The sequence below is a fragment of the Peromyscus californicus genome, unplaced genomic scaffold (genome assembly GCF_007827085.1).
Source record: "Peromyscus californicus insignis strain IS unplaced genomic scaffold, ASM782708v3 Scaffold_19__1_contigs__length_69161282, whole genome shotgun sequence".
Classification (NCBI taxonomy): Eukaryota; Metazoa; Chordata; class Mammalia; order Rodentia; family Cricetidae; genus Peromyscus; species Peromyscus californicus.
The window spans coordinates 30,604,343-30,618,807 of NW_026294491.1; the positions used below are offsets into that span (position 1 = coordinate 30,604,343).

At 46.3% G+C, this 14,465-nt stretch overlaps 1 protein-coding gene across 2 annotated transcripts in view; it reads right to left on the reverse strand.

Moving 5' to 3' along the window:
* Nucleotides 1–325: 325 nt before the first annotated feature.
* Nucleotides 326–14,465, reverse strand: part of Nck2 (NCK adaptor protein 2) — a 130,709-nt gene continuing 116,569 nt past the window's right edge. For both annotated transcript variants that reach the window (XM_052744978.1, XM_052744977.1), the window contains one exon: nt 326–1,661. In XM_052744978.1, the coding sequence (XP_052600938.1) occupies nt 1,467–1,661 (195 nt within the window). In that variant the 3' untranslated portion in view covers nt 326–1,466. The remainder of the gene's footprint in view (nt 1,662–14,465) is intronic.

A 14,465-nucleotide genomic window follows, 5' to 3' on the forward strand; every position in this document is an offset into this window, starting at 1 on the left:
GGTGGCCAGAGGCTACCATTGGAGCCATCCACTATCTACTTCATCGTTTGAGACAGGGTTTCTCACTGAGCCCAACGCACATGGACTGTTTAGAATGCCTAACCAGTGAGCCCTGGGGCTGGCTGTCTTTAGTGCTAGGGTTAGATACACGTGACCACCACTTGATTTTCTGTGGGTGCTGAGGATCTTAACTTGGGTCCTCATGCTTGGGCAGCAGGCACTGGACTCAACAAGCCATCTTCCTTTTGTCATGGGTTTTCTGTGACTCCTGTAGCTGTCCCTTTCCCAGAAGAGAGTCAGGTCTTCCAAATTACACACACACAGCTTTGTCATGATACTTTTTTTTTATTACAATATTCAAAAAACGGGGTATGCAAGTTTAGGGGATCTCAAGACCCCTTCTTCAATTGTAGGAATGTGCCATCTCAAGACTCTCTAGTCAAACTATAAAGAAGTTCAAATGTAAAGGAAAAAAAAAGAAAATGCAATTTCTTCATAAACATTCTGTTACTACCAATCACATACTCTTTTGTAAACCCTGAAAAATTTTCCCTGTAAAGCAAATAATATATATATAATATACATATATTATATATATATATATAATATAGTGTGTATGTATAAAGTATTGGTAGCTCCCCTTCCCGAGAGATCAGCTGTTTTCCTTAATCATCTGTTATTAGTGTCAACAAACAGCTACAGACAGATACATATTACTTTGAGAATTAAATACATAATCGTGAAATTCAAACAAGCCAAAGGGCAAGAGGGAAAAAGCACTATGTGGATGGCACACCTTGGGTCACGTACCCGAGTTTCCTTCCTTCTGCGTCGCCTCTTCTGCAGACCCCCCAAAATCCCCTCTTTTATTGCAAGCACAGCCTCAAAGGCACTGGGCAGTTCCCTCACCACCACCTTCCCAGGGTTTCCAGTATTGCTATCCGCACATTCTTGGACTCCTGCAGAGCTTGGAGCCACAAAAAAAAAAAATTAAAAAAAAATTAAAATGCAGGCCCTGGACCAGCATGGCTGATGGGAGGCACCAAGCACCCGTGGACACCGCTCTCGGAGTGTGCTAAAGGTCACGTACATACAGACTTTCTGCCCTTCGAATAAGCCCCAATCTCTTTACTGCGTGCGTGTGTGTGTGTGTGTGTGTGTGTGTGTGTGTGTGTGTGTGTGTGAAGGATTTAAACAAACTGCTTCCAATTATAAAGGAAAAAAAAAAAGTGAGCAGCTTTGCTCCCTTTGACCCTCACTACCTGAAAGTGGCCAGAAGGTAGTGGCCATGGGCATGGCTGTGAGGGCCTGGGCAGCTATGGTCAAGGCTGCAGAGGAGGACAGACCGGGCCACGGAGGTGATCCAGGCCGCATGGGTGGAAGTGGCTGGCAGCGCTGGGCTCTGGGAGGCGGAGGTGGCAGCGAGGCCCACAGTGGGCAGGGCACGGAGAGGCCGATGGCTGCCTTCACTGCAGGGCCCGGACGAGGTAGAGCTTCTCCCCGTGCTCGCTGGTGAAGATGGGGGCCTTCTTGTAGTGCTCCACGAGCTCGTCCATGCTATGGAACCGCCGCTGCCCAATGCAGTAGACGCTGTCCACAAGCTGCACCTTGAAGTGCTTGTTCCTCCCTGACGCTTTGAGAGACACAGAGAAGTCACTGGGCTGGGGGAGGAAGCAAAGAGGGAGTTACCAGCAGGGTAGGCACCGTGGAGACCGGGGTCTGCCCGAACGAGCGCTGCGGTTCACCCAGAGCAGCGCGGCGCGGCGCAGCACAGCGCAGTCGCAGTCCTCAGACTGACCGGCAGCCCAGGGCTTTCCAGTTCTCAATCAAACACTAATGAAATTCTGCTTCACAAGGATTCCAGGGATAAATGCACTCCGGGTCTCTGACAAGTAGGAACTCATTATAGAGAGAATGACAGCTGGGTTAACCTTGAGGCGGAAGAACCCTGAGATTTCCATTTCCCCAAATGATTTCTGACAAACTGGGAACTACTCAAAATGGCTTTTATGCAGGCAGGAAAACGGGAGGTGTTTCTTTGGATTTCTATTAGAATTTAAGCTCTTTTAAACAACGGAAACCGTCAAGGCAGTGGGCAGCGTGGGTGTGTTTTAAACAGTTGGCTATGTCCCAGAGATGGCTCCATGGTGGTTCAAGCACAGATTTCAATGATCAAAGTCTAAATTCTGCGATGAGTTCAGTTCCTTACTTGAGTATACTTTGGGATATGCTAGTATTTTTAGTAAAAACTGGTCATCCCGTCCACTCACTGAAAGCCAACAGGAATGATACTGAATGGATGTTATTTGTTTTTCTAAAAGGTGACTATGTACCAGGCAGCCCCATGCCCTGCCTATGTGCAGATGACTCTTTAAACAACACTCGGTAAGGAGGGTGAATACGGAGGTCAGTCCATGATTGCAAACTTCGATGCTACCTTCTATAAAGAAAAAGCATCTTCATGAGCTCATGAGCTAGGAGACACAATTTTAGGTGTGTGCTTTGTATGAAAAAAAGACGAGCATTTGTGAAAGTTGTATGTAAGAGTGAATAGGAATGGGAAGCATGCATACCTCCGTGTGTGTGTGTGTGTGTGGGGGGGTGTATGAGAGAGAGAGAGAGAGAGAAAGGGAATATATATGAATGTACATGTATGTTCGCACCCTTGTGGTGGAGCCAGGGAAGGCCTGAAGAGGAGCTGTAGCTGAGTTATGGGTGGCAGGGGCTTTGCTGGCAGTGTGCCATTGTGGAGAAAGGAGGACCTGTCATTCTGTGGCACTATAGGGGCAGTGTGGCTCAGGAGGAAGTGAAGACCCCTTTCACTTCCACTTATGGTGTTCTCGAACTGTCCTCTGTCCCCTGGTTAGCCATTCCCTAAAGGATAGTCTCAAAAGCTCCAATATTGCCAGGGCAGAGTCAGGCTGCCCCTCAGCAGTAAGTGGACACCCATGAGAGGACCTTCAAAGCCTGCCCCTTGCTTTTTCTCATCCCTGGGGACTTGCTGCTACTCAGGAGCCAGGAGCTAGCCCTCTTTCCCAGCAGGTCCTTTACGCAAAGTTCACAAAGCCCAACAGCTTATTTGATGGGGTGGGCAAGTACTGCAGACAAGGAGCCCGTGCTCGCCCTTAGCCATTCTAGGTTAGGAGCCTGGGGGCAGTTCAAACTTAGTGGGCAGCAGGTTCACCCACCAGCCACTGCTGCTCGAAGAAAGGATGACAACTGACTGCAGTGTGAATTTATGTTATATCTCCATGCTATATCCAGGACTGGGTAACTGGGAGGAGGCCCAGCAAGAGATGGGCCTCAGGGTAGAGGTTTTTAGTATCAGGGTCATGCATGAGCCCCTGGGTGGGCAAGACACAGAACCTGATACTTTCTTCAAAGGATCATAGAACTCTGATGTCATAGGTGAGCATGCCAACCAGTCCCATGACAACATCTACAGCAGACAGACCTTTTTATGCTCTAGGAACCCCAGTAATGCTGAAAGCTGCAGTTTGCTCTCTTTTGGAATATTCAAACTGCCAGGATCACTGTTCCTGACATCTTCTGATGTCAATATTAAACAGGGTTGCATGAATGGAATGATATGATATACTAACCATGGACCTGGTAACCAAGATAGTTACAGATGGACACAAGTTAGAAGCATGCCAACCAGCCCAAGCCATACCATCTACAATAGCGGTTATGCTCCCAGACCCCCAAGAATGCTGCACACTGCAGCTTGTTTACTCTTGGAATATTCAAATTGCCGGCACCACGGTTAGTGCCTTCTGATGCCAGTATTAAACAGGGTTATTGGAATGTAACCAGTGATACCCCAACCAACTGACCTGATAACCAAGACAGCTACAGATAGTTACAAGTTAGCCTCAGCATTCTCTGTGGCCCACTTGGAAAGTGAACACCAGGTACTACCCAACAGGCACACACTGTCTGCTCACCAGCCCGGGCACCAAGCAGTCCTCAGACAGTTGCGTACAAGGACATATACAAGTTGGGAGCTGCTCAACCCTCTCCCAATGGCTCCAGGTTCTCTTTCGGGGGGGGGGGGGTTGTATTTTAGTTCCAGGCTCCTCACGATTAATATTCTGCAAGTATGTCTGTTCTGAGCTAAGATGGGGGTGCTCTCCCTGTGTCAGTTTGCCAGGAGCCAGACTGCCCTACGTGGATGATTCCTTAACCAGCCACGTCCACGGAGCCTTGTTTTCCGGTGGGTAACTGGGGATGACTGTAGAGTAGGCATATGATATGCCTGGTGTTTGTTAATTAATGGGACTTTCCAAACAGGGAAATTTGCTTTTAATCTGAGATCCTTAATTTGACACCATGACGTGTGTGGGCTTGTTACGGTACAGCAGTACAATGATGCAGCGGGGAAGGGGATTTTTAATTTCATGGGCTTCTTGAGCGGAAACCGTAAAGTCAAGGACACACAATCAACTCATGCTAAGCAGGAGTGCTGGGGAGTCTGGAGTGTTCTTAATTCAAATTGAGGAGACGTTCCTCAGGCAATCTGAAAATGTGCTACACTAGCAGACATCCCTTCATGGTACAGGTCTTGATTGCCTCTCAAAATATTGAAGACCAGAAGTATTTTAGATTCTGGATTTTCTTTCTTTTTGTTTTTATGGCCTATTTCTGCCATGGGTGAGTTTGTTTCTGGAGCAGACCTGAGAACTTCCCTTTGTAAAGTCCCCAGATGACGCTACTGCTGTTGGTCTGGCGACCATGGAGCTCTGCCATCTCCAGGATGCACATATGTTGATATTCCCTCCGTCCCAAAGAGAGGGCAGTCTATTGGTTTCTTATCAATCCCTACATGCCCAGCCCTTTTCAGTTGGGAAATGGAAACTTTTTTCTTCCTACATCAGTAGGGTAAACATCTTCTGTCTAAAGAAGGGGTTCAGTGATCCCCAAATGAAGAATGAATGTGTGATAGGTAAAATGGGCTCTAATGACTAATATCCCCCACTGTTCTCCACTTTTCCTGGTTGTCGTCCATGTAGCCCATTTTTAAGTCACAACTGACTTAAGTGTCTCCACCAATGCTGGTGGCACTTGTGTTTATATAAGATTATCTTCTCCTGCCTCCAAGCCTCTATTTATTCTACAGGCCTAAAGGAAACCTATGGGCAACACCAAGCATGCATTTCATTAGTGTGAGAGACACTTATTTTAATAAGGAAAACCAATTCTCCACTAGGGAATAACGTCCAATGTCCTACCTGCCTAAAACTCAGGAAATAGCAGAGTTCATCTTCAGACAGGACTGGTACGTGTTTATCCTTTTCTGCATCTCCCCCATCCCCAATACAATATTCTACTGGACAGACTTTAAGAATATTGTCCTTCTTTGTCTTTGCACACTGTTTCACTATTTGGAACTAAGGGACATGCTCTGTAGCTCAGGCTGACCTGGAACCTACCATGTAGCCCAGGCTGGCCTCAAACTCTTGGTGATCTTCCTATGTCAGCCTTCTGAGTGCTGGGACAATTGTGAGCCACTATGCCCAGTTTAAATGACAATAAGCTATAATTTACCATAAAATAAACACTGTTTAGGGGGCTTCAAACAAGCTTATATCTGATGAGGCGGGACTTCTCAAGTCCTAACATCAAAGTCACTGGGGGAGGGACCTGGTACTCTGCATTTCTAGCCAGTTTTGTGGTTGACGATGATGCTGTGTGTCTGAGAAGCATTGCTATGAAGCTCTGAGGCACTTCCCCAGGGCGGTCCCTTTTGCTGAAGCCCCTGCAGTGGATTCTATTCTATGCCTGATGCTTATCGTGTAACTAGAACTTTAAAAAGTGAAGCAGAATGCATGCAGGAAGGCATGCATGGGATTCCACTGTGGTCAGCACACACTAAAACTAACGTGTGCAGCAGACTCCATGGCACATTGAAAATGCTACCTTCCTACTCTGCCGCTCCTGCCATGACTTCCAGGCTTTATTAAGTGGCAGGGAATTGAGACACAACCCCCTCCCAAAGTGAAGGACTCTAAAGAGAAATACAACAAAACATGGTGAAAGCCACTCTGAGTGAATGCACGCCAAAGTGAAGCTGAGGGACAAGCTTGTGGCTGTGGGTTAGGTGCTTGCCACGTAAGCATGAGCAATGTGTTTGGATCCCCAGAACCCACACTGGGGGGAAAAAAAGTCCGACTTGGTGATATACATGGAGCTCTAGAGCTTGGGGGATGGAGACGGGGAGTCTGGCTGAACAGACGAGTTCTGGGTTCAGTGAGAGACTCTTTTTCAACAGACTGGGTCAAAACAATTGAGAAAGACATCCACTGTTAACAGGTTACATGCACCCACAGGAACACGTAGACACACTACACACATACAAGGTTGGCAAAGGCTAAAGGCCTATACTATACCACTCTATACTCGTTAGACTGTTTCTTGTTCATTTTGATTTTTTAAAGCAATAAATGTTGCCAAAGATGGAGAATTTGAGTTCCCATGCACTGCTGGTAGAGATCGAAAACGGTGTAATCACTCTAGAAAACACATGCAGGTCTTCAAAAAAATCTACAGGTTTACCATTTGATTCAGCAAACCTACCAATGGGCATACACAGAAGAATTCAAAGTAGAAATAGTTATATACCTACAACCACAGCAGCATTAAGAAAAAAATCAAACGAACTGGAAACACTTTAAAAGTTTATCACCAGATGAATGGATATATAAGATGGAATATTACTCAGCTTTAAAGAAAGACAACTTCTAAAACATTGCTACAGCACAGAAGAACTCTGAGGACATCAGAAGTGAAATAAACCAGGCACAGACAGACAACCACTGTACAATTCCACTTATAAGAGGCCCCTAAGTGTAAAAACTACAGAGTGGGAAGGGAATTCCAGGGAAGCGGACAGTTAGGAGCAGGTGTTCACTGGGGACAGAGTTTCCACTGTGGGACAGCAACAAAGCCCTGAAGATTGACAGCTGCAGAAGGATGGGAAAAGTATCCCCTGACTGAACCGCACACTTAAAAACTGTCGAAACAGCCAATTTGGTCTTGAAGACGTTTCACCACATCCACACACAAAAGTAAAGATTAAGTGATGATCTACAGAAGATCTGTGAAACTCTGACGGGACTCCAGGAAACGGAAGCATCACAATGGGTGGGGAGGCCGCTCCTTTCCTACCACAGAAGCCACCAGCAGTGGCCAGGAAAAACAGGGGAAGTCATGGGGAGGAGGCGCAGTCCTCCTGTGGTGGTGCCTGGAGACCAGACAGAGCTTTTGCCTTAGGCCACTTGAGCCGCCGGGTGACCCTTTCCGGTTTTCTTAGGGACCAGGAGAGAGCTGAAAGATGGCCCTAGGCATCAGGGAATCTCTGGACTTCCTAGCTCATGCTATGAGTCACCTCTTTGCCCACCTTTCAAATATCCTAGGACACTGACTGTGGTTGCTGGAGCCACTGTGTCTCTCTGGAGCAGGTGACACTTACCACACACTGTGGTGGAACGCAGGCAAAGGGACAAGCTGTGAAAGAGGCAGCAGAGCTAATTACTCTGCTAGTTTCAACTCTGCCGTAGTTCTTTCTTTTTGGTGGATGCTAAGTCTGTAAAAAGGTAACTGACAGGGAACGTGGAAAACTGTAAGCGAGGCTGCACCGCTTCAGGACGGCTCTTCAGGGTATGGAGGCTCATCCAGATCAGATGGTTAGAGTGTGGGCCCAGGGCAAAGTGTTTGAGCGGCCGCCTTGAACACGCCGTGTGATTGATGGTTGTATCTCCAAGTGCCTTACAACGAAGTTATTTTATAACTAAGCATTAACATTTCCCGTGGCATTTTGATGGGAAATGGCAAAGAACTCCTGAAAGGACATTGATGTGGCGTCTCACCTGTGAGACGGGGACCCTCCGCTTAAGAGCATCCACTCCCCGTTCTTCACAGCAGAAAGCCAAGCAGAAGGGCAAGCATGGTCCTGCTGGTCCACAGACCCACTCACCCTCAGTCTGCACTGCTCTGCATGTGCTCTGTTAAAGACAAACATGTTCCAAGGCACACTGTTGCTATGATTTCATCTCAAGACTACCTTAAGCAGTGTGTGTGGGGGATTGCCAATAGGCAAGCTGAACTCTTACAACTCCTCTGTGTGGCAAAGAAAGGTCTCCATCTCCATCTCAGGCTTCACTGCTACGCCAGGCAGCCAGAGTAAAGTGTCCCTGACCTATCCTTATGTTAACCCTCATTGAAAGGGGCATGCAGGGGGATGGAAGACGCTCCTGGTTCAAGCCTGCAAGCCAGCCAAGACTTTTCAGAAGGAAAGGTAGCCAGAAAGAGATTGGGAAGATACTTGTTTGCCAAGATGGTGGGCATGTTGAGCTGCAGGGGGTAGGGACGGTGTTTTGGTTCTCCACATTGGTACTGACGTCTGGACAGGCCAAAGCTAAGCTGGAGGAACTGATCGAGGTGAGAATATGAGATACATGACAGCTAGACACATTGCTGGGACAACCAAAAGGCCACTTGTGGGCGTTGATGAAGAGCAAGGGATGTTTTTCCACCACAGCGCAGACAGCTGTTGGCTCAGATGACTCATCTCACAGACATATTGTGATTCCCAAGTGTTGTAGGGTGTCCTCTATTTTCTACATTCCTTTAGATCTACATTTCACTCATAAAGGTCAACATGGATTCAGCACTGTAGGTCTAGCCTCCTTCGCTCAAAATATTGGAACCAGAAAGCCTGGAGTTTGGAGTATGTGCATGTACACGATAAGCCATCTTTGCGTAGAGTTAGCTTCCCATACTTGTCATGTCCTTTCACAGGTCCTAGACAATGGTGTGCCGTCTGTTTTAAAGTAAGCACTGAAGGCCAAAGGCTGGTGAAGTGCAGTCTACCTCCAAGGGCCCTAGCTCACCTGAGAGTGGGGCAAGCAGTCAGGCTATGAGCAATGGATCTTAGAAAAAGAGCCCATTCTAAACGTGTGGACAGCCTGGTAAGTTTAAGAGTCAATGGTAAGGTCCTACTGCTGAAGACAACGTTTACATCTCACACCAAACACAGAGAAGTTGAGCTGGCACCCAGTAGAGGCTTTACGCCTACTGAGTAGTGGTCCTGGTACTGGAAAACACTCTGCACACTACAGGAGGAGAAAGGTAATCATCCATCCAGCCATAAACCCTGCCATCTGCAATGGCGACCTGCCCGCAAGATATGCTGATGCAATAGTGGTACAAGCATTGCAGGAGTAACCAACCATTGTATGATTGGATTTGAGGTCCATTGCATGAGATGAACTCATGCTTGGCCACTGCTTTAGGTGGTCAAGAACTTGTGACTGGATAGGACGTGAGCTCAGGGGAAACCCAAATCCTATTGTTCTGCTAAACTGCAGTGGTTTTCAACCTGTGGGTCACAACCCTTTTGGCAACTCTCTATCTCCAAAAATATTTATGTTACGATTCATAACAGTAGCAAAATTACAGGTATGAAGTAGCAACAAAAATAATTTTTTGGTTAGGGGGTCACCACAACATGAGGAACTGTATTAAAAGGTCACAGCATCAGGAAGGTTGGGAACCACTGTGCCAAAGGAACATAGCAATAAAGTGACTCCTAATGACACACTGCTATACCCACAGATCAGTGCCTTGCTCAGCCATCATCAGAAAAGCTTCCTCTTTCAGTGGACAGTAATTAATAGAGACCTACAAATGGACAACACAGAGAGAGTGAGAGATTCTGAAACACTCAGTACTTCATCAAACTCTTCCTCTCAGGGCTGGGGAGGTATGCGGAAGAGGAGGTAGAAAGATTGTAAGAACTAAAGGGGATGAGGACTCTTAAGAAACATTGCCTTCTAGACACAGAAGGACGGATGCACACCTGAATTCTCAGAGACTGTAGCAGCACAAACAAGGCCTACGCAAATAGAAGCCAAATGGGGCCCTACCACTGAGAGGAGAAAGTGGACACGGTCCTACCCTTAACCAAGAAGCTATCTGCAAATACATCCACTTCAAAAGAAAAAAAAATTTAGTTTTCTCCAATGAAGTCTCCCTGGGTATATTAAGCACACTTACTTAAGGGTAAACCTCATGCCCAATAGTAGATGGTCAACATAAAACAATTGAACTCAATGGTATGTTTGTGAGCTTTTTGTCTCATATTACAGGAGTTATTTTGGTCTTTTGCATGTATATTATAGTTTCTGATTTTGTGTTTTTGTATGTGTGTGGGCGTTTTCTTTCTTTTTGTTTGCTTGCTTTTTAAAGAGAAAGAGAAAGAAGGGTAGGATTTGAGGGAGGGAAAAGCATGACTAGAATATATTGGACTAAAAATTTTTTTTAAAAATAGGTTATGGTTAGAAAATTTTTCATTTGGTACTGAGCAAAAAAAAAAAAAAAATGACAAAAATCATGCCCCCTCCAAGAAAAAAAGAGTGTATTGGCTAATTTTAGGTAAATTTGACATAGGCTAGAGTTATTTTGGAAGAGGGAGCCTCAATTGATAAACGTCCCCACTAGACTGGCCTATGGGCAAGATGGTGGTGCATTTTCTTAATTGATAACTGATGTGGGAGACATATCTCACTGTGGGCAGTGCCACCCCTGGGGGCTGGTAGTCCAGGTGCTGTAAGAAAGCAGGCTGAGCAAGCTAGGGAGAGAAAGCCAGTAAGCAGCACCCCTTTGTGGCCTCTGCTTCAGTCCCAGCCTTCAGGTTTTGGATCCGGCAACCTTCGGTAACGGACTGTGATGTGGAAGTATAACTAAATAAACCATTTCCTCCCCAAGTTTCTTTTGGTCATGGTGCTTATCACAGCAATAGAAACCCTAAGACCAGGAGAGATGAATACAGATGCTGCTCAGGGCAACCTGCTTTTCAGTTAGGAGCGAAGCTAGCAGCTGAGCAGTGAAAACCCTGGAGGAACTCACTTGACTGCTCCTGTCTTCCAAACTGACCCAGAAACAGCTTACACTTTGACAAAGAGATCTTCTGAATTCTCCAATCCCAACACAAGGCAAATATAGCTACTTTACTTTCAAAACTGAGAGGAATTTTTTAAAAAAAAAAAGTTCACAGAACATTTCAAAACATGAGTCTCACTTAAGAGAGGCTAAGTAAGGGTTCTATGGAAAATTAAGCTTTAGGAGAAAGTCTTAATTTCTACCTTCATACATTTCTACCATTCTTAGGATATTGTGTTATCCAGAAATGGTGTTTCAATAACTGCTGTAAAATATACGAAACCACCCACAACCCACGATAAGGGCTCAGGATGTAGCTCAGCATTGGAACTCTTACCAAGCATGTACAGGAGAGAGACCCTGCTTCTATCTCTGGCATGGCAAGCCAAAACAGATATACCGAGTATCAGTGGACCGGCAGCATCAATGACACCAAGGACACCAAGGATTGTGTCAAACTGAAAGTTCTTGGGCGCCAGATGTCCCAGATCAGGAATGCTGAGGGGATGGGAAGGCAGTTAATTTCTACATTCACAGCTCCTGAGGGGATTTGGATCTGAACTGCATTGTAAGAATCCCCATCTAGACAGATGGGTCAATGAAATTGTCATTAGGAATGTTTCCCTAAGAAATAAATTCTTAAAATGTTGCAACTTGTATTCTTAGAATGTGGCTAGAATGCTTTCTAGAAGAAATATAATGATCTTGGTTGGGCTGGAGAGATGACCCGGAGGTTAAGAGCACTGTTAATCTTTCAGAGGAGGCAGGTTCCATTCCCAGCGCCCACATGGTGGCTCACAACCCTCTGTAACCCCAATTCCAGGGGATCCAATGCCCTCTTCTGGCCTCCAAATGTACCCCCACACATATGTGGTACACAGACATACACACAGGTAAAACATCCACATGCACAAAAATAACTTAAAATATGCAATAATTTGAAAACAAAAAACTCATTAGTTTTTAATTTCCTAATCAAGTAATATTAATAGGTTTTAAAAGGGGAAACGAAACACCCCTGACTTCTCATGTGGTAATATATTAAATTTTTTTTTAAACCGAGAGTTTTTCTCTACCTGAAACGAGTATGAAACACAACAAACATTAGTGCTTATTTATTATCATGACATATAAAGCACCGGAGGGGGATTATTAGCTCTCTGGGGATCCAAAGCCTGCAGAGGGAACGCCCCCGACACTACTCTGGCCAGTGCTGTCCTGTATCAACCCAGCAGCTGCCCCACCTTTTCAGAATGTCTCCTTACTTTGCACCCAATGCTTCCCTAGTACCTTCTACAAGGACAAGGGATCTTGTAACTGAAAAAGAACAACAACAACAAACACTGACCGCTTGTACTGCTGGCCAGAAATCAAATTAATTTAAGTATAGCCTTGTAAGCATCCCTACAGAATCTATGTAGGCAAACACTTAGGGATTTGATGCCCATTCCGGGCAGGCAGGACTTCTGTGGATGTTCTGCATCAGGCAGGTTAGTTCTCATAATAATACCATGCCTCCCTTGGCTTTCAAGAAGCACTGCTCATTACAGATAAGAAAAGAAGCCAAGGGAGGAGAAGAGATCAGAAGAGAGAGGATGATGGGTACCGCAGCTGGGGATGGGACAGTCAAATGGGATGGGACAAACGGGTCTGCTTGGTTGTTTGTTCACTTCTCAAATCCAGCCCACTTCCAACAGAGCTCTGAAATGCCTAGCCCCAGTCTTGGAAGGCACAGATGAAGCAATGCTCATTTTACTTACAATATACCCTTCTCTCCTCAAAAGCAGACTTCCGTGAACCCAGATATGGATAGATTTTAATTAGTCAAAGGAGAGAAACAGTAGGCATTTATCAGTCCAGAGCCTTGCTTATCTTCCAATCCCCTGAGACAGATTTTAATTGACACCTGTCAGGAAGATGTGTTTCCCCCAGCTTCTGTTCCCCATTCAGGAGTCAGGCTTCCCACAATCACTTCCATAATGGAGGCTCCAGGCCCAAATGCATCTGCCTCTGTCCTGTGGTAGAGTCACGCCCCTGGGAACACCTTCTATCCCCCAACCCCATGACATGCAATTCGATCCTGAATTAATGCTCTGTGTGATCCTGAATTAATGCTCTTGACTGTGAGAACAAGGCTCCGACCAGAAAAATCCCCAAACAGGAAAAATGACACAGGACATGGGCAAGGCAACAGAAGGTTCAAAAAGACAAGGGAGTCACCCGTGTGTCCTCCAGGACAGGCCCTTCACCAACACAGAATGGAGCTGTGAATAGACAAGAGAGTATATCTGAACCTGGCTCGTTCTTTCATCAGGGGATAAAACAACACAACTGGAGACCCTTGTAATGGGGTTCTTGGCACAGCCACACAGCTTAACAACTCCAAGACCTTTGGGACAGAAACCACACACAGTTGCAGACCAATCTGTGTCTCTGGAGATGATACATATTCCAGTAAGGCCTTCTTTGCCCCCACACCTCTGGCAACCAAAGCCTGTCTGACCTCAGCCTCTTAAGGCAGAATAAATGTCCATAAAAGGGGTTAAAACAAATTGCAAATAATCAATGCCTCCATCAGCGGGAAGAAGGTTGCTTATGTGGACACAGGAAATTAACAGGTCTTTTTTGGACCAGAAACCCTAGGGGATCCTTTTCTCATCTGTCAATAAATGAGGCTAGTAGCCCCCCACACTCCACTATGTGGTTCCTGCCCCCTTCTCTCCCAAGAAGCCACTGCAAATCAAGCGTTTGGCTCGCAAGCACTTGGACTGGGCATTCTGTACTCTAATTGGGTTTTCAGAGCCTTCCCCGTTCCTACTCTGCGTGTGGGAGACACCGCTGTCCTTAATTCCTCACAGGCCCAGAATGTGATCTCAAGGCAGCCATGCACACAGCCTCCAAGGCGTGAGAACAATGCCATGTGAAGAAGTCCTGCCAGCTACAATGAACCCTGCAAGCTTGATCAGGACATCTCAGTGTTCAGATTTCAGATGCAGTCAGCATTCGGAGTCCTGCCTGAGAACATCTGAGGCTGAGGCCGGCCCTGAAAAGCTGCTGACGCCATAAAGGGATTCGGTTTCCACTAGTTCGATGCCCCTTCCGCTATAAAGAACAGACTTCAGTGGCCCCTCTCCACGAGGGGCCGTGACCTCGTCTCTCAGATCAGTCCTGTGGGGCAGGAGGAGCGCACACTGCTCACTGTGCTAGCAGAGCAGAACACACGCCTTCTGTTCTTACACCGTGCACTTAAAACAGGAAACCAAAGCCTAGGAGGACCAGTTAACACTTGAACACGCTGGACTAAATTCTTGCTTACAGGTTTTCCAAGAGTCACTGGGAAGAGATCGACAAAATGGGTTATTCCCAGGAGGCACACACAGAAAGGCTGCCTGCGGAGAAGCTGTCTGGTTCTTTCAGATAGTCCCAATGAGCCATAACCCCCCCACAAGCAGTCACCTGTTGGAGGACGGCTGCACCAGACAGGTGGCCTCATTCCCCATTTACTCATCTCCCCCCAGCACTCC